This window comes from Ursus arctos, unplaced genomic scaffold (genome assembly GCF_023065955.2).
Source record: "Ursus arctos isolate Adak ecotype North America unplaced genomic scaffold, UrsArc2.0 scaffold_18, whole genome shotgun sequence".
NCBI lineage: Eukaryota > Metazoa > Chordata > Mammalia > Carnivora > Ursidae > Ursus > Ursus arctos.
Window position 1 is genome coordinate 28476246 of NW_026622852.1, and position 25522 is coordinate 28501767.

Sequence of the window (25522 nt, forward strand, 5' to 3'; positions counted from 1 at the left end):
TGGTCTGAACATTGTATTCTTGGGGTCTGGGCGAAGGAAGGCGTCAGGCCAAGCCACGCCATTCTTAGAGAAAAGGATGGCACTGGGGTTTTCTGTGTTTGGGAAGCAGGTGCTTTCTTATCAGGCCAGCTGCCATATTTCTCCTACAAATATGCTGGCCCGCACACAAACGTCCATTATTTTTTTTATTTTATTTTAATGTTTTTTTATTATATTATGTTAGTCACCATACAGTACATCCCTGGTTTCTGATGTAAAGTTCGATGATTCATTAGTTGCGTATAACACCCAGTGCACCATGCAATATGTGCCCTCCTTACTACCCACCACCAGTCTATCCCATTCCCCACCCCCCTCCCCTCTGAAGCCCTCAGTTTGTTTCGCAGAGTCCATAGTCTGTCATGCTTCATTCCCCCTTCTGATTACCCCCCTTTCTTTATCCCTTTCTTCCCCTACCGATCTTCCTTGTTCTTATGTTCCATAGATGAGAGAAATCATATGATAATTGTCTTTCTCTGCTCGACTTATTTCACTTAGCATTATCTCCTCCAGTGCCGTCCATGTTGCAGCAAATATTGAGAACTCGTTCTTTCTGATGGCTGAGTAATATTCCATTGTATATATGGACCACAACTTCTTAATCCAGTCATCTGTTGAAGGGCATCTCGGCTCCTTCCACGATTTAGCTATTGTGGACAATGCTGCTATGAACATTGGGGTGCATATGGCCCTTCTCTTCACTACGTCTGTATCTTTGGGGTAGATACCCAGTAGTGCAATGGCTGGGTCATAGGGTAGCTCTATTTTTAACTTTTTAAGGGACTTCCACACTGTTTTCCAGAGTGGCTGTACCAACTTGCATTCCCACGAACAATGTAGGAGGGATCCCCTTTCTCCACATCCTCTCCAGCAATTGCTGTTTCCTGTCTTGTTAATTTTTGCCATTCTAACTGGCGTAAGGTGGTATCTTAGTGTGGTTTTGATTTGAATTTCCCTGATGGCTAATGATTTTGAACATTTTTTCATGTGTCTGTTAGCCATTTGTATGTCTTCATTGGAAAAGTGTCTGTTCATATCTTCTGCCCATTTTTTGATTTGTTTATTTGTTTCTCATGTATTGAGTTTGAGAAGTTCTTTGTAGATCTTGGATACCAGTCTTTTATCTGTAGCATCATTTGCAAATATCCTCTCCCATTCCGTGGGCTGCCTGTTAGTTTTTTTGGCTGTTTCCTTGGCTGTGCAGAAGCTTTTTATCTTGATGAAGTCCCACAAGTTCATTTTTTCTTTTGTTTCTCTTGCCTTTGGAGATGTGTCATGAAAAAGGTTGCTTTGGCCGATGTCATAGAGGTTGCTGCCTATATTCTCCTCTAGGATTTTGATGGATTCCTGTCTCACATCGAGATCTTTCATCCATTTGGAGTTTATCTTTGTGTATGGTGTGAGAGAGTGGTCAAGTTTCGTTCTTTTGCATGTAGCTGTCCAATTTTCCCAGCACCATTTATTGAAGAGACTGTCTTTTTTCCACCGGATGTTTTTTCCTGCTTTACCAAAGATTAATTGCCCAAAGAGGCGAGGGTCCATTTCTGAGTTCTCTATTCTGTTCCATTGGTCTATGTGTCTGTTTTTGTGCCAACAAACGTCCATTATTAACACGTATCTCTACTTCCTGAAATGGAGCCTTTTCCCGTCAGCTTGGTGAACTTTGTTTTTTGTTTAAGTGCGCTAATTGTTTTTAGTTAACAAGTATTCCAGCTTTTTGATTGATTAGTTGGTTGTCTTTTCCTAGCTTTCCTTTCTCTCTATGCTGGAAAATCCCCGCGGTCCTGTCACAGAGGAGCCACGGGGGTGTGTGTGTGTGTATGTGTGTGTATGTGTGTGTGTATGTGTGTGTATGTGTGTGTGTATGTGTGTGTGTGTATGTGTGTGTGTAGGTGTGTGTATGTGTGTGTGTCTCTGTGTGTGTGTCTCTGTGTGTGTGTGTGTGTGTGTGTGTGTTTGCATAGGGGTCTACAAACACAAATGGCTGATGAAGGAGATACTGATTGTATCGTTTGCCGAGGCTGTCATAACGAAATACCACAAACTGTGAGGCCTAAACAACAGAATTGTATTGTCTCAAAGCTCTGGAGGCTAGAAGTCCAGGATCAAGATGTCAGCAGGGTTGGTTCCTTCCAAGGACTGTGGGGTCTGTTGCAGGCCTCTCCCTCAGCTTCCGGTGGTTTGCTGGCAGTCTCTGGCCCTCCTTGGTCTGTTGGAAGCATCACCCTGATCTCTGTCGTCATCCCCACATGTGTTCCTGTGCGCGTGTCTGTCCCAATTTCCACTTTTTTGTAAGGACAGCAGTCCTTGGATTGGGAGCTCACCCAGCTCTAGCAGGGCCTCACGTGAACTGCCAAGTTGTGTCTGCAGTGACTCTGTTTCCAGGTAACAGCACATTCTTCCGTGCCGTGCGGTGCTGCTTACGGGAGTCCTGGGGGCTAGAGCTTCAGCAGATGAATTTGAGGGGGTACGATTCAACCCATAACACCCATGCTGTCCAGAGTAGCACATTCCATTCCACAGCAGCTAAGAAAGTCCTGAGCTGCTGCCCCACTTCAGAAAGGAGGGCTAAGGTGGAAACAGGCGCAAACACAGAGATGCTAGCCGCTTCTGCCCGCAAGCTGACATTTTCCAAGAGGAGAAGAGCCCGGAGTCTCCTCAAGGCTGTCTGGCTAAACAAAGGCAAGTAGAGCTGCAATTAGGTTCATTTCAGTAAAAAACACCCTGTTGTGTGTGTGGGCCTGAGTTGGGCCCTGGGGAGAGGGGGGTGCAGCACACTGACACCCTGCCCGTGGGGAAGCCACGGGACATGCACGTGAGCTGAGTGGAGAGGTGCAGACCCAGCGCAAGGGCCGTGATGAGCTCTGCTTAGTGAGGGGACACGGGGGCTTCACAGAGGAGGAGATGTGTGAACTGAGCTCGCCGTATTATCAGACCGTTTCAGCCAAGAGGGAGGACAGAGGGCTTAGGGCAGATCAGGGTACATACGGTGGATCTGGCACTTTCCCAGTAGCGTGATTCGCGTGAGTCACTCAACGCCTCTAAGCTCCATGCCCTCATCCGTAAAATGGGGTAACAACAGATACCGACCTCAGAGGTTAAATTGGAAAATCCTTGCGCAGTGCTTAGCACAGGGCTTGGACGCGGTAGCAGACGTTAGCCATTCTTGCCGGCTGCTTTTTGGGAGGCCTGATCGAGATGGTGTAGGCGAAGGACCCGCAGGCAGCAGGTGCTCAACTGGTACTCCTCCTCTTGTAGAACTGCTTTGGCAGAGCTTCTAGCATTCGTGTGCTCCGTCAGGGCATGGAGTGAAGGCTGGGGGGTTGTACAGAACAACATTTGAACGACTTGAATAAAATAGCTTTCAAGCATTCGTAAGCCATTTGTAGTCCCCTGTTTACTTGGAACTGATGGCCGTGCCAATATAATCGATGACAATATATTCAGTCACATGCTATCAGGACTTTTACCTTGCACAGTTTCACTGGAGAATTAATCCAATTTGGTAGAGTATTCTGCTGTAGGAGTTATTATCCTGATGATTCATAGAACATGCCCGGCCACCATGTGAATGACAAGCGTTGATTTGCTCTGAGAAAGAAAATTCAAGAGGGGTCTTCCTAAGATTTTTCTCTTTCCGGTAGGTCGTAGGTCACAGAAACTCAGAAGACAAGCACAAATTCTCTTACCATGTCGTACAGACGAGAACTAGAGAAATACCGTGACCTGGATGAAGATGAAATCCTCGGAGCCCTCACAGAGGAAGAGCTCAGGACCCTGGAAAATGAGCTGGATGAGCTGGACCCTGACGTGAGTAGGCACTAAAGGGGGACATGTCATCACAGATGCAGGGACAGCAAGCATTATCACCTGGGGGAGGGACAGGTGCAGACTTCCTTCCCATAGCTACCACTTCCTGTTTCCTTCTATGGCAATGAATGACACTGGAAAGACACTGCCCTTGCAGGTGTGTGTGTGTGTGTGTGTGTGTGTGTGTGTGTGTGTGTGTGTTGTGTTTGTCAGGATTGTCTAGAACAGCACAATCAGTAGGATGTGTATATTCACTTAGGGAAGAGATTGATTGTAAGAAATTAGCTCCCACGATTCTGGAGGCTGACAAGTCCCAAGACCAGCAATCAGCAAGCTGGAAATCCAGGAGGGCTGGCAGGGTGGTTCCAGCCTGGGTCCAAAGGCCTGGAGAACCAGTGGAATTGATGGTGTAGTTTCAGTCTGAAGGCTGGCAGGCTCAGAGCCAGGAAGAGCCGATGTTTGAGTTTGAGTCTGCAGGCAGGAGAAAAACCAATGACCCAGCTCAAGGCAGTTGCGGGGTCGAAAGGGTCAGGATGTTAGTTCTATGCAGAACTTCAACTGATTAGATGGGGCCCACCCACACTGGGGAAAGCAATCTGCTTTACTCAGTTTGCCAATTAAAATGTTAATCTCATCCAGAAACATCCTTACAAGTATACCCAGAAAAATGTATAACCAAATGTCTGGGTACCCTGTTGCCCTGTCAAGTTGACACATAAAATTAACCATCACAAGTCTACTCATTGTCCACTTTGTACCCATGCACACCTGAAATCACACTTCTCTTGTTTTAAAGACAGTAACAAGGTCCTAAGAGGAAGGTAGAATCCAGGAGAGGAGGTAAAGTCCTTGAATGATCCTGTCCTTGATACCCCATAACTTGAGTGCTGTGGTATAGAATTAACAATACTTAGACACTACAGGATAAAATCAATACCTCTTATGTTACATGAGGAGAGTAAGAGAGGGAAAAAAACAAAGATACTTGCTTCACACACACACACGTGCGCACGTGTTCAAAACAGAATAAGGAGGAAACACTCATGACAATTACAGTCCTTGTTTCTCTAACCGGTCACATGGTTGCAGCCGGTATTTATAACTGCCTTCTTCCACTCCCCGTTCTGTATTCCCTTTGCCTTTAGCAAGCACCTCATTGGGCACAATTTTTGCCTGATTGGATGACTCACACCTTCATTCCTGAAGGGTCTGGGCCCGCAGCAGCCCTGCTCGGATCGGGCTGCTGCCGTCTTCCCTGGACTGTAACCACAGGACATGGCGCCCATGAGAAGCCCCCCGCAATCTCTGGATTGCAGGCAGACACTTCCACACCTCCATCGTGGGGTGGTAGCCCAACTCCCCACCAGGCTTCCCGGCCAGGACAGAAACTCCTCCTCTGCCCATCGATTCGGTGGCACACAGAGCCCCGAGTGGCCGGGTGGCAGTCTCAACGTCCAGTCCAACGGAACTAATGTTGTGTCTCCTGGCGGAAGCATCCCTCCCTTTGGGACTAAGACCTCTAGGCCCGAAGAGCACAAGGTCACAGGAACAGGAAGCGCAAATGTTGCCAGTGGGTCACTAGGAGTAACCATGAGGAGGCCCTCTCCCATTTCTACCCTTGATTCCTGGGCACGAGCTGTGGGACCCAGATGCAGAGCAAATACAGCCCCCTGCAGAATCTGGCCCCCACCCTGCCCAGTGTGCCTCCCAGGCTGGCACTGTAACTACGTCTGCAAGAGCCAGTCCACCGTTCTCTCCGGCTAGCTGCAGCCGGGGCCTGGGGACCCTGCAGCATGGAAGGAGTGAACTGAGGAAGAAAGGACTCGAAGAGTCCCTTCCACCTGTGGGATGTGTTTTTATCACTGCATTTCATAGTTGGCACATTTAAGTGTGTTTAACGCTCAGAATTGGCCTCTGCAGTCAGGATCACAGGATCAAGCGGCAGGAGGCTCCCCGGGCAAGTCTGTGGTTTGGCCAGCCAGCATGGAGCTGTGAGCAGGGCCGAGAAAGGGATTCCGGGTGGCCTGCTGGACAGGGCCTTCATCCCCTATCTATACCCAGGTCCCCAGGTCAATGCTCAGTCCAGAGAAAGTACATAATGAATATTACTGAATGAAGTGAATTTTCCATTTTATATATTTTTAGTTAAAAATGGAACATTTCACACCTTTCTTTGAAAACCTGTCTTTGCTCAACTGTGGTTTAGCAATGATCCATAAAGGAAAGAAACCACTATACCATTTCACTAACCCTCAAGTAATCACAGCTAGTGTAAAGGGAGAAATGCAGGACTAGAGGTTAGATGTCCCAGTGCCGACCTTGGCCCTTCTCTTACTCTCCTTGTGACCTTGGGCCAGTCGCTGTCCTTCCCTAGGTCTCCATGTCCCCATCCATGAAATGATAGAGTTGGTTCATCCCTTCAGGGCTCAGCTGCCATGAGCTTATAACCTGGCCTTATCTCCAGATTCAAATAAATGTCTTCTTTCTAGAAAACCTAGATTCCTAGTCTAGGGGTCCTGGGTCCTAGGCCCCATAGAATGACAAATCCCTCTTGCTAATCATGACATCCCCCTGCCCAGCCACGAGGAGATGAGGCTGCTCCAGGGCTTTGGAAGGCAGTGTTGGTGCGAGAGCCGTGGGTCTCCTCCTCCCTCCCCTGCACCGCTACTGCCCAGAAGCCTGGGCTTCAGGAAGAACAAGCACTGTAAGGAATAACCAAGCATCCAGCTTTATTGCTGTGGGATGATTCTGTTCTGACTCAATGCTAGACCACTGTCACGTAGAATTACACAAATGGGCAGCTTTAAAAAGTGAGAACCAAAGGGGATGCGGCTCCTTTTGTCAGCTCAGTAAACATGCCCTAGTCACCTGCCAGGTGCCAGGCCCTGTGAGGGCCACCGCAGGGGAGCATGGCAGGGACCCTGCCCTCCCATGTCAGTCTGCTCAGGCTGGGGGGGGGTGCGTGGAGGAGTGCAGGCCTGGTAAACAGCGTTCTCAACAGGTACAGACAGGGAGCTCAGGGAGACGACTGATTCTTACTGGTAGAAGGCTTCACAGAGAAGGTGATTTGGGAACTGGGCCCTGGGATTTTTCTGAGTCAAGAATAAAAGAATTCTAGGCCAAATGGAGGCCACAGAACAAAGGCTGGAGAACAAAAGGTAACTAGGGATGGTATTAGAATCTCAGTGCAGTTTCTGTGGTGGGTTAGATGACCTTGGAAGGAAGTTTCCGCTGGATAATGGTGAAGGGTGAGGCATGGGCTGCACGGCCAACTGGAGAGTTTAGACTTTTCTCCGTGGGCCGGAGGAATCTTTGAGGGGCAGTGACTCAGTGGGCTTGCTGGTTGCAGGAGCTCTGAGGAAAAGATGGACCAGACAAGGTGCCAGTGAGATGGGTGGGAGGTGGAAGGCCCAGCTGGTAGTGGGAGAGTTCCTTTCTGAAGCTAAGGAAGTGTCCTGCCCCTCCCCACAACCTTTCCACCATATTGCAGAATCTTTCTGTTCCCAGGGCAATGAAGTGTAAGGCCTGCTGCCTCCGGCCGTCTGGCTGTGGGAGTTGCTCTGGGCCGCTGGGTGGGGTTGGGGTTGGGGTTGGGGTTAGACGACACTAGCTGTGTCTGCAAGTCAGGCAGGCAATGGCGAAGGTCCAAGCCAAGCATCAGATGTGAGGGGAACAGGGGGGAGGTAGGAGAGCCCTCTCAGGACTGGAGTATAGCCCCTTCCTGAGGCCTCTTAGAGCCCCAGCTGGGAGATCTGTTTTAGCTGTAACCTGGCAAAGGGTTCTCCCAGTGCCCCCCCCCCCCAAATATCAAGGTCTCTGGCCTCAGCAGCAAATTCCCAGGGCCTCTGTGCCTCTCATACAGCCGGCACCCCCAGCCCTCCTCCCAGAAGATCAACAGTAAGGTGGGTGCCCACTGGAGGGACAGAGAACCTGGGGCCCACAAAGCTAACTTGCCTCGGTCACAGGACCAGGGTGTGGACACTCAGATTCCAGACAGGTTCTGAGGGCTCTCTCAGCTTCCACTCCGGCAGGAGGAAAAGAAATGTGCTTTTGGATCTGAAAGAGGATTGAGCAATCAAGAGACCCGTGATTCTCACACCGCTGTGGTTTCAAAATGGGCATTTTCAAAGACCCCTTTCTCTCTAAGTTCAAGAACAAGGGAAGAGAAGTCAGAGAGAGGATAGGAGATAACAGAGGCCAGTGGGGTTTTTTTGTCCCAGCCACACAATTGGCCCCTTCACAGAGATGTCTCTGTTACCTGATTTGCAAGTCAGTGTGTGAGTTTTGAAAAGATCTAGTGGGCCTCCCTACTTTCAGAGAGCACAAGCATTCCAGCTCAGTTTCACCCGCCCTTGGCCCGTGTTCTGAGGTCAGCACAGGGAGAGGCCAAAGGTATGCAGACCAGGAGAAGTCTCGGTGCCAGCCATCGGGGAGGAGCACGGAGACCAGGAGAGTCCATGCCCCCAACTTTCAGAGCAGGAACTGACCAAGAGAGGGGAAGGGGGTTGCTCTGGGTCACACGTCCAAACAGAACGAGAGCAGCCCCAGGTCCACTGCCCTGTCTGTGGCACTCTGTGGCTTCTGCTTTCATTTCTGTTTAGCAGGGGCTTATATGGCACTTCCTGTGCACAGGCACTGTTCTAAGCACTCCGAAAATCTTAATTCATTCAACCATCATCATAATCCTATGATGCAGGCACTGTTATCAGCCCCATTTTGCAGACGAGAAAACTGAGAGGTGAAGTAAATTGTCCAACATCCCACCCCTAGGCAGTGGCTGAGCCATAACATGGTTCTGAGAGCCACTCTAAAGCTTCCTGGGGTCTCAGAAAGATAGTTTGAGCCCCAGATATGCTCTGGGGTGAGTGCTCGATGCAGAATCCTCTTCCTTTCTTCCTGGAAGCAACCTGAAGTGCAGAAGTCCATGTTCGGTCTTGGCTCTGCTCCCGACTCAGGCACACGTTTTCCCTCTTCGGAGCTCCGTTTCCCTATCTGTAAAAGGGGTGCATTCAGCTTACATGCCTTCTGAGACCCCTTGCAGCTCTAACCAGCTATGATTTGCTGAGCTGTTCCTGGCAGCCTGATTACCTGAATTCAGCTGACACTTCAGGGGTTAGATTTTCAGTGATGCAAGCATTGAGCCCCAGCGTCACGTGACAGAGTAGAGTACTCGGAGTTGGAAAGCGGCTTTGTTTCCAGCAGAGGACTCCAAGCTTGTGCACATAAGAAAAAAAAAAAAAAGAAAAAGAAAAAAAAGGAAGAAAAAAAAAAGGCCCTGAAACTTTCTCTCTCGCACTCTGCGGCCTGGAAAAACTCGAGCTTATCATGAGATTGTTGCGCTTGGACTCCCGCGGGAGAGGAATGCTCCATGTGCTAAAAGTATCCACTGTTGACTGATTCCCCAAGAGGATCTGCCCTTTCTCTTCTCTCTGGAGTTAAGTGGATGCTGCTCTGAAGCCCAGCCAACTCCTTGGTTCAGATCTGCCTTTGCAGCAGGCAGTGGGGAAAAGGGACAACAGTCAGAAACATTGAAGACTGGCGGGTCACACTGTGACTTGGGCAGGGAGCCGTGTATGAGTTCTTTCGGGATCGGTAGGTAATTAACATTTACTGGTTGTGCCATGGGCAGAGCTCTGCGTGGAAGATTTCATGTAACCCTCTGAGAGGTTCGGACATGGGCCCCATTTTAAAGATGGGGAAACTGAGGCGCAGCAAGATGAGGTAACCCACCCAGGATATAACACAGATGGTGCTGGGATTCCTGCCTCTCAAGCCTGTGCTATTAACCACCACCTCCTGTGAGCCCCTGTGGGCTGGGGCCTGCCGCGGCCCTGGGTGGGGAATGGCCAGCCAGCTGTTCTTTTCCAATACAATTTCCTTTGAAGTTGTTATGTTAGTTTCACAACATCAATACTAATCTTCTAAAAAAGAAAGAAAAATACCATGAAGATCAAGAATCTACTTGTAAATATTGCTTGATAATGAAGCTTTGGAGAAAAGGAAGAATTTTTCTTAAGTGTCTCAGTTGAAGGATTAAAATATTAGCAGGAGGGAAGATGGTAGAGATAATCCCAACCTTATAAAAAAGTCGGGTTCTGTGATTTGGTTTTGAAGTCCGCCATGGGGAGGCTATGGCCCATTATAGAAACAGCAGTGGAAAGCAACAGCCCCCTGCAGGCTCCAAAATCATCACCGCAGCTCTTTCCTCTGCGGAGGGCTTCTTGCGGGCCGGGCACTGTGCTGAGTGTTATATGGACATCATCTCTGCAAGGACCAGTGCGAGGGTCCTGTGAGGCCGGTCCTTAAAGGTTGGGGTCCATGCCACCCTAAGAAAAAGGACAGATGACCAGAATCACACGCTGGTAGGTGGGAGGCTAAGCTCGGGCCGACCCGTTTCCCCTAGTCCATAATGCATCAAGCATCCTGAGAACAAGGGGCCATGAACTGTAGGAAGACACGATGGAGGAGAAAACCTAGAACTGTAGACTCAAAGCACTGGAAGGACACTTAGAAACCATCTAACCCTCCGTCCCCTGCCCCCTGCATGTATGTACACGATGCAGGTAAAGAAACTCTCATTTACGGGGTCCCTCCTGGACATGCGTCATTCACTCGGTGCTTTATGCCTTTCACACACCAACCCTGTGATGTAAGTGGTAGTATCAACATTGTAATGATGAAAAATCAAAACAATAGCAAAACCCCCCTGAAGCCCAGAGAGGGCAAAGTTCTTATTCAAGGTCACACACAGCAGGTCAGCCACAGACCCAGGAAGTGAACAGGGGACTTCCTGTCACACAACTTTGCTTCCCTTCAGACTCCACAAAATCACAAAATCCTCTCTACTCCCCACATGGTACTCTGTGAGCCAGAAGACGCTGTTGGCCATGCAGGAAGCAGCCAAGTTTGGTCCACAGGGCTATGGTTCTCCCTTGTAATACAAACCAGCAGAATTGCGAGCCCGGGACAGAAGTAAACAGTTGAAATGGAAAGAAATAAATCTCTGCTCTAAAAATAGTCACACATCCTTAGAAACACTGCCGGCCATGTACAGAGCCAAGGATGGGCCTGGCAGGGTGAGGGTGAGCGAGGCCGGGTGTCAGTGTGTCCCCACCTTAACCTCTGTCTGCTGGCCCCATGACTACCTCCTTGCACCCCTCTCCAGCCTCCCCGGAAAGCCCTCCTTTCTCCTCCGCCCCTCTCCTCCCTGCCTCTTTGCCGGGGGACCTCTTGGTCCTGGAGCCCTTCACCCCTCAGTTCAGAAGCCTCCCATTTTTCAAGGCCCACCCTCCCTGCCTGCCCCTCTCCAACCCACAGCACTGCACCTGCCCCATACTGAGGACACTGAGCAATTTCCTTTTTGATTTTGACGTTTTTAATAGGAAACATTCAAAACACGTAGGAGAGTACAATACTTATGTTCCCTTCATCTAGATTTAACAAAAGTAAAAATTTTACCTTATTTTATTCAGATCACCCTTAAAAAGAAAAAAAATCACGGTAGATAAAGTTTATTTTTTAAGATTTTATTTATTTGAGAGAGAAAGAGACAGACCATGGGGGTGGGGAGGAAGGGCAGAGGGAGAAGAGACTCTCACGCAGACTCCATGCTGAGTGCGGAGCCCAGCACGGGGCTCGATCCCAGGACTCTGAGACCGTGACCTGAGCCAAAACCAAGAGTCAGACACCCAACTGACTACACCACCCAGATGCCCCTATAGACAGTAAACCCTGCCTTCCCACCCCCTGTCTCTTCCCCATCTCTCCCGTTATACTGAACGTTTTCTACCCGAGAGGCAGCAAACCAGGCACCCACGTCAGGTAGGTAATAGGAGTAAAGGAAGGAAGGTGTGCCAGTTTCTCAAGACGTGTGGCCATCCTGGTTCATCTTTCACTTTTCCACTCTTAAAAGAGACGTGCACGTAAGAAAGTTTCACTTGCAACTTAACCTGCCAGGAGGAAAAGTAACAACACAGTCAATGAGGAATAGTAACTGGTTCTAGACCTCTGTGTCAGGGGCAGTAGGGAGTGGTGGGGACTGAGGCAAACAGGAGAGTTTGTATTTGACTAAAGGGTACTTGCTCTTTGGTCCCACCAGTTGTTGCCAAAGTGGAAGGGAAGGCCCAATATTGCCAGGCCATTTAATTTTTCAAAGGACACTGGAAATCTGAATTTTTTAGAGGAGGAGAGAGGCAGAGGGAAAGGGGGACAGAGAACCTTAAGCAGGCTCCACAGCCAGTGCAGAGCTGATGCAGGGCTCAATCTCACAACCCTGAGATCTCATAACCTGAGCTGAAATCAAGAGTTAGATGCTTAACCGACTGAGCCACCCAAGCGCCCCTGGAAATCTGGTTTTATGTGCAGGTTCCCTATTTGAAAATGTTGATACGACATTTAAATGTACAGACCAAACCAACCCAAGTTTTGGCATTTGACTGGACTGTAGGTCTCCTAGTTTGCAACTCTAGCTCTGTTCTGAATCATACACACACACACAAACACACACACACACACACACACACACGCATGCACACAAATAGATATAAATATGGTTAGATATATGAAAAGCGCCTAGCCCGATGCCTGGCACATAGTAACAGCTTAATAAATGTTTGTTGAACCTGAATGTATGATTTGCCCACTAGAATCTAGGCCTCTTGAATTTGGAGCCACATTGTACCACCAGATACAGGGCAGCCAGGGACAGTTGTGTAAGTTGTGCATTGCAGGAGACATTGTTCACATAAACCAGAGAGAAAAAAATGTCCTTGGAGTTGTGCAGTGCACAACTTGCACAACCAGATGCAGATATTCTGAGTGTCCCCATAATTCAGTATCTGTTCAGTTGAATGGAAATGAATAAGTATGCCCTCTGATGATAAAACTAACTGGCAGTAAGCTGCATCTATATGGAGTTCACACCTTTATTCTGAGGTTTGAAACTAAAAAGGCTTTTGAACTTCATTTTAGGGAAGGAGAATCCAAAGTCAGAGAGCACCAAGTGCACTGTCTGTGGCTTCACAGCTCTGGGTCGAGAATCTAGGCTGTCAGTTAGGATGCAGTCTGGTGGCAAGTATGAGACTCAAAATTACGTGACTGGAGCAGTGGTTGGTTCTTCCCTCAAGTACAAGTCTGGAAGTGGGCCGTTTAGGGCTGGTGCGGAGCTCAGCTCCCCACGCTTCCCAGAGTCCCAGATTCCACCCAGCTCCTCTCTGGCCAGCCCTGGGGTGCCGTCCTCATCCTCATGGTCCAGGGTGGTGGCCTTCATAGCTGCACACGAGGTATCAGGCTAGAGGAAGAGGGGAGAAAAAGGAAAGTAGAAAAGCCATCACGCAAGCGCCTTTTAAGGAAGGTTACTAGCAATCACCACTGGACACTTCTTACTGACCACAACTTAGTTATGTGGCTCACCCTACCTGCAAGGGAGCCTGGGAAAAGTAGTCTTTAACCCGAGAGGCCTTGTGCTGCTGTTAGCACCAGCAAAGGGGAGCTATGACATCAGGGACGGTTTGAGGCTGTCCCTGTGAGTGTGCCGGGTTGACGGCCTGAGGTCCTGCTCTGCCACGAGCTCCGAGGCAGAGTAGGAAGAGTTGGGAGGACATGACCAAATCCAGGCCCTTAAAGAAAACATCGCAGAAGACCAGCTTGGCATTTCCCCACACTCCCATCCATGAACGCTGGCTCCATCCTGGACACCCCCACCCCGGTACCTCTCATGTGTCCCCTCCCCCAAACCTGCTTGGGGCAGCAGTTGGGTGGCCTGACCTGACAGGCAGCTTGGGGCAGCAGGTGTGATGCTGACCTGGAGGGGAAGCCCAGCTGGAGCGGCCGTGTTGTGTGGATCGGGGACTATTCAGAACACATTCCCTTAGAGCCCGGGGCTTGGTGCTGGGGAGGCAGAGAAGACAAAGGAACATCCCCCTCGGGCTCCCTAGGGAGAGAGACGGCATAGATGCGCTCCGAGACAGAATGGGATGGCATTATATAAGCGCTGGCAGGATGCCGAGGGGAGTTTGGGCAGAGAATTACCAGATCAATGTGGGGAGCACTGCAAAGGCCAAACAGGGCGCCCAAGGGAAGGACTTTAAAAGACATGCAGGGGAGGAGGCGGGAGGGAATGCCAGGCAGAGGGCACAGGCTGAGCACAGGCATGGCAACGTGAGAGCAGGGTGCGGCTGTGGAATGTGAGCAGCCTGGAGAGGCCGGGACCTGGAATCCTTGAAGACGGGAAGAAGAGTGGGTGTAGATCGGGGTCAAATCATGGAAAGTTCTCCATACCTGGCTGATGACTTTGGTTGTGACTGTAGGTTAGTGGAGGCACTGAGCATCTGTGAGTGTACTGGGGACGGACACGGTCGGACACTGATGTTGGTGAGGTCCGGCTGGCTGACGGGAGGGGAAGGGAGTAGAGAGGCAGAGGTGCGAGGCAGGGAGGCCAGCCTGGAGGCTGCTCGGATGCTCCCGGCTGGAGGCACGGCAGCGTGAACAAGGATGGCACGCACAGGATGGAGACATTTCAGACCCTGCAGCTTCAGCCTCACCCACACTCTTTCCCCCAGCAGGCCATGTCCGCTTGTTCTGCACACCCTGTCTGTGATGTGCTTTCTGTCCCCTGTAACACCCTCCTCTCTGTCCTCCTGCCCTGGCTTTTTCCTGCCTGCAACACTGCAACCCACTGAGCTCGGGAATCACCTCCTCCAGGAAGCCGAGTACAGTCGTTCACACTTGGATGTGGTTTCCCCTGTAGCTGTGAGCCCCGTGGACAGGATCACACATTCATTTTCTCGAGATGCCCAGGACCCAGCACAGCAGGGAATGTGGAACATTTTTCTTATATGCAAGGCAGAAAAAGAGGTCAGAACACGGGGAAGGGACGGTTTGGCCCACCTTGTGCCGTGAACCCCAGACTGAGATAAAGTGTGCTGTTATGACCAATAGGCCCCACCACAGTTACTGGACTTGGGCCACAAAAGCACCTTTGGACGTCAGCTCTAATGCCCTGAAAGAGTTGACTGGGGGAAGTAGCAACTATTGGGTTTCACTGGTCCTGTAGCAAGGTCAGGGCAGCTAAGCCAAAGGCTTGTATCTTTCTAGAGAGAACGGGAAGAGAAGGAGATGCTCTGAGTGTGTTGGGGTGACAGTATGATTGAAGAGAGAGGGGCACTTAGAGGTTTGGACCCCATTGTCCCCTCTGTGCCTGAGGAGTGAGTGGCGTGGCCCCCTTCACCCCTGCTATACTCTTGGGTTAAGTCTCCCCACGTATGACAAGAAAGCTCTGTTGCTGGGGGGCCTGGGCAGCTCAGTCCATTAAGCATCTGCCTTCAGCTCATGATTTCAGGGTCCCGGGATCAAGCCCCATGTCCAGCTCTCTGCTCAGCACGGAGCCTGCTTCTCCCTCTCCCTCTGTGCTCTTGTCCCCCCCCCCCAAATAAATAAATAAAATCTAGAAAGGAAGGAAGGGAGGGAGGGAGGAAGGAAGGAAGCAAGCAAGCTCTGTGGAAGCCCCACTGAATGATTTCTAGTGGAATCTAGAAGCCGCTAGAGAGGAATACACAGGCAGAGTGCTCCATATCATCCAGGCCCTGAGGGGCTAGAAGGCCTCATTTTATACAAGGGAAACTGACCTGGCAGATAACTGGAAAGTGAAAGTCCTCATGTCCAGTTAAAAAAATGTTTTCTTTGGCCAAATACCCTATAACAGGTAATTGTGTGACTGACTGGCCTATGAAATATTTGGCCTTGCTGATGTGGTGGAAAGGGGGGGCAGCTAGGATAGGCTTAGGTCATTTAAAATGGGAGGGGGAGAGAAGTCGGTCGGCATTTTGGGCAGTTCAGCCTCCTGAGTTTCACTCTTACCCCAGGACAGGAAGGCCATGCCGCCGGGCCTCAGTTTCTCCATCTGTAAACTGAGACTAGTTTGATAAGAGGTGAGCTCTGGCTTTCTAACACTCGGAGAGGAAGCCTGGTTCTCACACGGCACGCACCACATCTGGTTTCCAGGATCTGTTCCTAGAGGAAGGCTGTCAGGTGGGATGGAACACTTTCTGTGGCTTGGAAGTCAAGAGTCCCGGGCTCTCAGTCCAGCGTATGACCTCAGGCTAGGCCCTTCCCCTCCCTGGCCCTCAGCTGCTCCCAGTATGCAGTAAACACATTGTCCTCCATGGCCCGTCCTCTTCTGGGGAGTTGTGTGGGGTCCAGTCACAGCACAGGAATCCAGGACCCCTGGAGCGCTGACCATGGGGGGCACCTTTAATAGTCCCTTGTCCTTAGACATAGTTGCTTTATTTTTTTTTTAAAGATTTATTTATTTATTTATTTATTTATTTGACAGAGAGATAGAGAGAGCAGAGTGGCAGGCAGAGGGAGAGGGAGAAGCAGACTCCCCACTGAGCAGGAAGCCCTATAAGGGGCTCCATCCCAGGACCCTGAGATCATGACCTGAGCTGAAGGCAGACATTTAACCAACTGAGCCATCCAGGAGCCCCTACTTTGAGAAGAGTAATAAAGTTGCTTGTTTATTTTGTCACTGTGAAGAAGCAGACTAGGGTACATTTTATGTATGATTAGCCGTGAGCCTGACAATGGTCATACTGATCCTTGGCCATGCTAATTATATACAGTGCCGCCTGTATATAAACTCTGGCTTTCTGGCTCTTTCTGTGCCTCAGTTTCCTCACCTGGAAATGAAAGAATTGGTCCAGAGGCTCTCTTAGAGCTTTGCAGCCCCTTTAATACATGATGTGTGTGTGTGTGTGTGTGTGTGTGTGTGTGTGTGTGTGTGTTGCCTGCGTGTTGTGTATGTGTGCGTGTCTGAGCAGCCCACAGTGGTCCTAGCTGGGATGGCTTCTGACAGAGCCCTGACTATCTATAGCAATGATAATTGTGCAGATACTTGATATTTGGCCTTATGGGCCCCTGTTGACATGATAGAGTTCCTCACAGGCCTGTTAAGGATCTGTCAAAGTTTCCATTGTGCTCTGGAAAACTGGACTCCGGAGTGCAGGTGTGAAAGATTAAGAGGATAACCTGCTGGGGGCACCTGGGTGGCTCAGTGGGTTAAGCATCTGCCTTCTGCTCAGGTCATGATGTCAGGGTCCTGGGATCGAGCCCCGCTTCGGGCTCCCTGCTCAGCAGGCAGCCTGCTTCTCCCTCTCCCTCTGCCTGCTGTGTGCGCGCACGCTCTCTCTCTCTGTCAAATAAATAAATAAAATTCTTTTTTAAAAGAAGATGATAACCTGCCACGCGGCACATCCGAGTTTTAATTTTACAGCATTTAAAAGGAAGTCACTATTTAAAAACCCACGAGTAGGGAACCACAGAAGGAGCTTGCCTAATTTTTCCCCTACGATTATTTATAAAAACATATTAAAAGTTTCATGTGTTTTTATAATTTTTAAAACCACTACATTAAAAACTCATGAATATACCTCTTCTTCCTTTAGTCCTGAGCCTGATACGGGAGAGACTCTCGAGTAAATATTTGTCAAATAAATGAATGAATATCTTGACTTTCTCCCCACTGAATTCTAGTCTGATAGGAACCTTAGGTCAGACGGGGCAAAGCGGCGGCCCACAGACCCAGTCTGGCCTGCAGATGTGTTTTCTGTGACCTGAACATTGTTTTTAAAATATTTGGACTTTGTGTCAATATTTAAAAATCACATAAAAAGGAGCAGATCTAGTAGCACCACCCGTATTCTTACATGGCGGTAATTCTGGAGCTGGGTGGCATAGAGGCACGGGGATCCCAGTGTGCCACAGTCCCCACTGCTCCCAAGCATCTCACACATGTAATTTTGGCCTAAGATCAAAGAGCCACCCTGGTCCCTGGAGTACATTTGCAAGTGTAAGGAAGGACATGAAGACATGCTCTGAGCCCAAGGTTGTCTCTCAAAGCAAATCTCACCCCTCACCAGCCTATCTGTGGACTGAAGATGCACTGTGTGGCCTGTGCCTGTAAATACCTGTCCCCCTGAGGCCCGGCTGATGTGCGCCCTGGGGGAGCCAGACGAACGCTTCCCGTAGAACTAATACAGAGAGGCACTTGCCCAGCACATTTCCCCTGCGCACACCTTAAGATCAGGAGCACGAGACAAATTCCTTCAAGGTTAGAGGTTCCAGTGACCTCAGGCACCGTGGAAGTGCACAACCTTTACAGGCAACATAGAGGCTAGTAATAGACTGCTGTTTGCTAGTCGGTGAAGCAGACCCCCATTTAGGATCCTGATTAACTCGAAAAGCAAAAACAATGCAGCGTTTTCCATACAGGCAGTAATGGACACTCTGCTCTCATTTCATTCTGCTCCCCCCTCGACCTCTCCTCTCTCCGGTTGCTGCAAACTAGAGATCTCTGTGGGGTCCTGGCCCTGCCTGTTAGCCCACGGCCTGGACGCGTGGGGTGTTTGTTGGATGAACAAGGACTCCGGGAATGAAAGAGACATCTGCACACGTATGTGCTTACCAAATGCTCTCCTGGTCAGAGCGCCGACAGAACGGTTGTGCGAGCGCTTTTCCTCACCGATTAGCTGGCCGCATCTGAGACTCAGTCTTAGGTTCTAAGAGTTGTGAAAGATCCAAGGCAGTATTTTCTCACCCATTTAACTTCTCCGTGGCTAATTTACATAGTGAGGCTCATCATATCATCCAACAGACACCACTGCAAATTTGGCCAGCTCCGGCCTGGCCAGTCTCAGCATCACTACCAGCCACGGGCACGCGAAGAGCCTTCTGTTCCTGGCGGTCCCTGAGCATTTAGCTACAGCGTTAGCCATTTTTAATTTTCCCCTAGATAACATATGCCTTTTTTTTTTCAAGATTTTATTTATTTGAGAGAGAGGGAGAGAGAGCACAAGCAGGGGGGAGGGGCAGAGGGAGAGGCAGGCTCCCCGCTGAGCAGGGAGCCTGACACAGTGTTCAATCCCAGGACCCTGAGATCATGACCTGAGCTGAAGGCAGATGCTTAACTGACTGAGCCACCCGGGCACCCCCAACATATGCCATCTTTAAATAATAGCTTTCTTTGAGATATAATTCACATACCATGAAATTCACCCACTTAAAGTATACTACGCAGTGTTTTTTTTAGTACATTCACTGAGTTGTACAACCATCACCACAATCAACTTTAGAACATTTTCATCACCTCATAGAGAAACCCCTATTTCTCTTCAGCCTCCCAGCTCGCGGCAACCACTCATCTACTTTCTGTCTCTATAGACGGGACACTTCCATAAAAGGATTCCGATACTGTAGTCCTTCGTCTGGCTTCTTCCATGTAGCACAACGTGTTAAGGTTTCACCTGTGTTGCAGCGTGTATCACTGCTGCGTTTCTTTTTATCACCAAGTAGTGCTCTGTTGTATGGCTGTACCATATTCTGTTTCTGCATTCCTCATTTGATGGACGTGTTGAAACTTTGTTTCAAGTTTTTGGCTATTCTGAATAATGCTAACCTGCTACTATTCTCACCAACACTTGTGATGATCTGTCTTTTTTCTTACAGTCACCCTGGTGGGGGTGAAGTAGTGTCTCATTCTGGGTTTGATTTGCATTTCGCTGATGGCTAATGATGTTGAGCATCTTTTCATAGGTGTATTGGCCATTTTTATGTCTTCCTTGGAGAAACGTCTATTCAGATCATTTGCACATTTTTAAATTGGGTTCCTTGTCATATGTTTTGAGTTGTAAGAGATCTTTATATATCCTGGATACTAGACCCTTATCAGACAGATTATCTGCAAAAAAATTTCTCTCAAATGGTGGATTTCACGTTCTTGCTAGTCTCCTTTGAAGCATAAACATTTTTTATTTTGATGAAGTCACTATATCCATTTTTTCTTTTGTTGCTTATTGTTTTAGAAGCATATCCAAGAAACCATTGCCTAATCTAGGGGCTAGAGATTTATGCCTGTTTTCTTCTAGAAGTTTTATAGTCTTAGCTCTTATATTTAGATCTTTGATCCACGTGGAGTTAATTTTTATATGTCATGTGAGGTCACGTGCCATTTTTGAAAACAAGTTAAAAAGATAAACAACCAGGAGTTCAAGAAATATGCAACTGTCTTTGGTTTTAATTGAGTATCATGTTTTATTAAATATACCATATAATGGGAAAAAAAAACTTCAACTCTTAAAGAGGCTGATATTCTCATTACCTACTTAAAAAACCCAATAAGCTAAGCTAGAAAGGGCCTTTGATAGTTTTTTTCTTAAAAAATCAACAGCTTTCAGTAAAGATTTAAATAAATGAAACCATACTTTAACCTGATGTATAAGTAATATTTTTCAAGTACATTAAAAACATCTTTATTCCCCTATTGTAATGCTATGAGCTTCGATTTAATAGTGGTTCTCAGGGGTGATTTTGCCCCCCAGGGGATATCTGGCAATGTTTGGAGACATTTTTGGTTGTCACAACGTGGAGGTGAGGTGCTATTGGCATCCATTAGGTAGAGGACACAGGTGCTGGTAAACAGCTGACAATACCTAGAACAGCCCCTATGACAAGGAATCATCCAGCCCTAAATGTTAATTGTGCCAAGGTTCAGAATCCCTACTTTACCTAAATCAGTGGCCTCTATCAGATATATCCCAAAAGAGATTCGAGTTTGCAAACCCTTTTCCCCTCAGCTATAGCCTTGTCGGTTTCTCCCATCACAGAGCCTTTAGGGACCAGCACGTGCCCCAGCACCTAACTGCCATCAAAACCCTTTACAGTGACAAAAATCTGTCAGGTCTTCCTTTGTGGGGATCATTGGGAAAACACTTGCTTTCAGTGCTTCCTTCATTTTATATTTGTACTTCTTCATTTTTTTAATTTTGAGATCTATTTGGATAATACATCTCCATCTCAACATTCATATTTGGGTAACCCACCTCCTGTTAAAATGTATTTGATCTGATCATAAGTAGTAATTTGGGGGTGCTTGGCAGTGGGCAAAGCACCCTTCCTGCATTATCTAATTTAACTTTCTCAACAAGCCCGAGAGAGCAACCATGATTATTCACATTTTATAGCCATAGAGACTGAGGCCCGGTGAGATGAGGCGACCTGCCCAAGATCACGTGCCTGGAGTCCTCACTCCATCAGGCCAGGGCGTAAGCCTGTCAGGGGCGGTCAGCTGTGAGGTGCAGGCGTGTCACAGAGAATCTGGTTTGCTCCCAATGGGTAATCACAGGTGGAGGTTTGCAGGACAGTTAGGTGGTTCTCTCTCTCACTTGAGTCACCGGGAGTGCCCCACCACGAGAAAGAAGGGGTGGACACGCAGCTGGCCACAGCAAACCCCATCTTGCCCGGGACAGGCCCACGGAAGCGTGCCCCACCTGTGGGCCTCACCCATCCCACGTGTCATGGTGGACAACACCTGAGGACCGCTGCTTCAGGGAAACTGGGGTGTCTGTGGCATCACTTACATTCCTGATGCTCACCCCCAAATCAGCCATGGCTTGATTTTCTACCTACTGGCCGTCGTCTCGTAACATGACCCAACTCTCAAACGTCTTTGCTGACTCAGGGCCCGGGGCCATTTGCACCCAGGGCTCCGAGGGGAGCAGCGCTGCAGTGGTAAATGGCGGTAAAATATCTTGTGAAAAATCATACTGCGGCTAAGCAGCGGTATTATCCTCCTCAGCTTTCGCTCTCAGTGGCCAGGCCCACAGCTATCTTCTTATATGTGATACCATCCCCTCTCACAGGGGGCTTTCCAAAGGATCCAGACTGTGTGGGGGTGGCCGAAGCTAGGCATTTTGATGGTACAGAGACTGGAGGTGGGAAGGCTCTCTAGGTGAGCCGGTTTGGGGGTGTGGCAAGAAGTGGGGTGAGATTCTGCTCCCCTCTGCCTTCTGGGTATCCTCCACTACATCCCTGCGTGAAAGGCGGTGGGGAGAGAGCAATGATTGTAAGTGAAGACTGCCCTCCTCCCCCGCATCTGAAGAAGGACCCTGGTTTTTGTTCTAGATCTGTCCCTGAAACTCCTTGGGCAAATCTTTCCTTGTTCTGGGCCTCAGTTTCCTCTGGAAGGGAAGGTGTGTGCACTAGACAATCTCTAAACATCTTTGCAACCATAAACTTCTTTGAATCTCTAAGGCACGGGGGCGGGGCTGAGGTAAGGGAACTCTATATGACTCAAATCTACCCTGATTCTAGTCTGCTTTAGTAGCAAGCCCACACCTAGAAGCCTAACCATGTTTGAAGAAGGAACACGATGATTGGCTGATGCTATCTTTCTTGAGACACCCATCTCCAAGGGCGACGCTCAAAATATTTAACAGCCAGAGTGGCACGCGCATGGCCTGGCAGGAGGGTGGAAAGCCGCCGGGACGGCTGTCCAGGGCTGCAGCCTGAAAGCACGCCTCACCCACCCCACAGCTCTGCTGAGCCTTTCCCGCTTGGTTATTGGGTCTGTCACTTCTTGCCTGATTCTGCACTCAGGGCCCTAACTCAAGGCCCTTGGGTTGCTTCTCGCCCCAGCCACCGTATGTGCAATAGCTATAATTACCGTCCTGCATCCAAATGCCAAGTGAATCGTATTCATGCTCACAGGTGCTCTGGGGGTTCCCCTGTATGCCAAGCCCTGTGTTAGCTGCCTCCTCACCCCCTTGCCTTCAGAAGCATTGAGGGCTTAGAGACTCTAGAAGAGTCTGAGTCCTAGCCTAGCTGTACCCCTCATCTGCTGGGTGACCTTGGACAAGTCCCTGCCCCTCCCGGGTGTCAGATTCCTCACGTGTAAATGAGCGACCTAGATTGATTTGATGGGCTCTGAAGTCCCATCGGTCAAAGATGAATGTCGGGAGAAACGCAAGTCTGCAGCAGCTGACCACTCTCTTTCTCTTTCTCTCGTTCTCTCTCTCTCTCCCTCTCTCTGTGTCACCGGCCCCACAACCTCCACTGTAGAACGCACTGCTACCTGCAGGCCTGAGGCAGAAGGATCAGACCACCAAGGCGCCCACGGGCCCCTTTAAAAGGGAAGAGCTCTTGGATCACTTGGAAAAGCAAGCAAAGGAGTTTAAAGACCGAGAAGATCTGGTCCCCTACACAGGGGAAAAGCGAGGTACTGCATATGTTGCTCTTATGAATACGTCACTCCCCATGTATCGTCGAGTGCCACCTGTATGCCAGGCCCTGTGCTGAGCCGTATGTGACTGGGCCTCCTTACCCTCGTGCCTGCCTGGCTCAAATTCACAAACCCAACACCAAAGGCCTCAATGCGTGACGTAGATAATAGCGAAGTTTTGGGTAAACTAAGGAAAGCATGATACGTTCCCAGACCATCAAAACTTTCCTCTAATCCCCTTTAGCCAGGGTGTCCTGATTATTTTTCATACAAACGTAGACGCCTTTGAAAACGAAAGCAGAAACTATTAACCATGACATCAGGACATAAGGCCTGCACAGGGTCCGTCCTGCACAAACCGGGAACAAGATCACCGACCTCTGCCCTCACTGTCCGTGCTCTTTCCCCGTGTTCCTTCCTCTGGCAGCTACATCCCCTCCTTCATCTGTCCTTCTAAGACTCTCTGTCGCAGCCTAAGGCAAGCCATCTAGAAGACTAGAGAACAGAGAGGCACTCCCTGGCTGTTCAACCCTTCCAGGACTCGCCCTTGCACTCCAAACTGTTCTGCCGTCCTCGTGGATTGTGTTTGCCCTCACTCACCCCACTGCTGCCCCACAGGCCTCCTTCTGTTCTTCACACAGTCCAAGCTCTTTTCTACCTCAGGACCTTTGCACATATTCCCTCTGCCTGGACCACTGTTCCTGCTGTCTGGCTCTATGCTGTCTTCATGGCTGGCTCTTCCTCCCCTATAAGAGGCTTCATGGTTAGAAACACAGCCTGGATTTAGATGTACCCTGGCTGCTGTCCTGGCATTACCACTTACTAGCTGTGTGAGCTTGAGTACATTTTTCAGTCTGCTGTGCCTCCGTTTCCTCCTCTGTGAAATGGGGCTGAGGAAGATAATATTACCAGCCTCATGAGGTTGTTATGAGGATTGAGTTAAGATATATAACAGGCACTTAGCCGGGCGCCTGGCCCGTAGCGAATGCTAGGTAAGTACTAGCTATTATTATCCATTTGGTCTCAACTGTACTGTCTCCTCTTTCAGAGGAGCCTTTCCCGTCCACTCTGTTTAGGACACGCAGTCCCTTCAGCTCCCCCTGGGTTCTTCTCCATCTCAGGGGCCTGCATATGTGTCCTTCAGAGCAATTTCCCCTTTATCATGTTCTCCTTATGTATGTCTCGTGTCGCCCACTGGCTGTAAGCCCTGTGAGGGCAGGGACTCAGGCCGGTTCTGCTCACGCAGCACCCCAGCACCCAGCACAGGGCCTGGTATACAGTAGGGCTCACAGAGAGTTGTTGAGTGAATGAGTTAAATTAAGTTAAATTAAGTGAATCTCGTGGGCTGCTTCCTTACAGTGTAAGCCCTACCAGTACAAGGACCAGATCTGTCTGGCTCATCATTTCATCTACACCTAATACGTACTAGCACGTAGTAGGCACCCAGTAAGCATTTGTTGAATGAAAGCATTAATTCTAATCAATGAATTCATTGAGTAATTGTTTATTTGCAGTCTCTTTCATTCTCCCCACCCCCAAGATTAGAAACATGGTGAGCCCAGAGTCCAGGTCTGTGGCGCTTATCTCTGTATCCCTGTCGTGTGATAATCAAATGAAAAAGCAACAGAGGTAGCCTCATATGGGGGGGGGGGGAGTTTGAGCCATCACAAACCCTGGGCTCGGAGCTCAGGGTAGATTTTACAGAAAACTGGGAAGTTCAAGGAAGCCCAGGGAGCATCTGGATTACAGAACGTCAGGAGGATTGTGTGGTCTGAGGCGTCCTGGCGGGGCTGGTGCAGGGGAAGGAGGCCTTGACCATAAGGGCCGGGTGTGCCCAGGTGTGCCCGGCTGAGAATGCGGGCACGAGAGGTTTTTAAGTAAGGCACCTGTGCACAAGGAGTGATTTCTGTGCAGCAGATAAACATAGTATCTCTGGATTTCATGCGGCCTTAATGGGGCCTCCCATTGTCCCACCTGCACATTTGAAAAACGGGGACACCAAGAGTCAGGAGCATACCTGGGTGGACTGCGGGTGAGTCATTGCTGGCATCCGTGGCCCCATGTACCCGCCGCCCTGTGAGGGAAGAAGCTGGAGATCGGGGGTGGGGGCTGGGGAAGGGAATCTGGGCGGTACACAGACCAACCCTGCTGCCCCTCCGTGGAATGCCGCCCTGGCGTGGAGCCAGGAACAGCGCTCCAGGCTCCCGGAGCCTGGCGGCCTTCATGAAAAACCACGCTGACCCAAGGAGGGTAGCTAGAATTTATTGTTTCCATACAGTGACACGCCTAGGAGACTTACCATCACCACCGCCACCAGCCTCCTCATCATGAAGTATTCACGTGATGATTGTTGGAGTCTGTACAGTTTGAATGGGGGGGGGGGTCTCATCAGAGAGCTGGGGAAGGACACCTTCCGGCTTGAACAGGCAGACTCAGGGCCATGGTGTCCAGTCCTCACTGAGCGTTTATTTACCCAGTGCTGGGCCTAGAACTAGCCAAAGTTGAGGGGAAAGAGCACCCCAGTCTCCACAAGACCAAACAGAATGCGGTGGAACCATGAACTGGCACAAAGTCCTGAGGAATCTGGACTTTCACTCACTCTCACTCAAGTGGGGGCATCAG

General features: G+C 49.5%; 1 protein-coding gene across 2 annotated transcripts in view; it reads left to right on the top strand.

Annotated features, from left to right (window-relative positions):
• TMOD1 (tropomodulin 1) overlaps window positions 1–25522 on the top strand; it is an 83928-nt gene that overhangs the window by 17977 nt on the left and 40429 nt on the right. For both annotated transcript variants that reach the window (XM_026506180.4, XM_026506181.4), the window contains exons 2-3: window positions 3684–3849; window positions 22741–22897. In XM_026506180.4, coding sequence (XP_026361965.1) covers window positions 3730–3849; window positions 22741–22897 — 277 coding nt within the window. In that variant the 5' untranslated portion in view covers window positions 3684–3729. The remainder of the gene's footprint in view (window positions 1–3683; window positions 3850–22740; window positions 22898–25522) is intronic.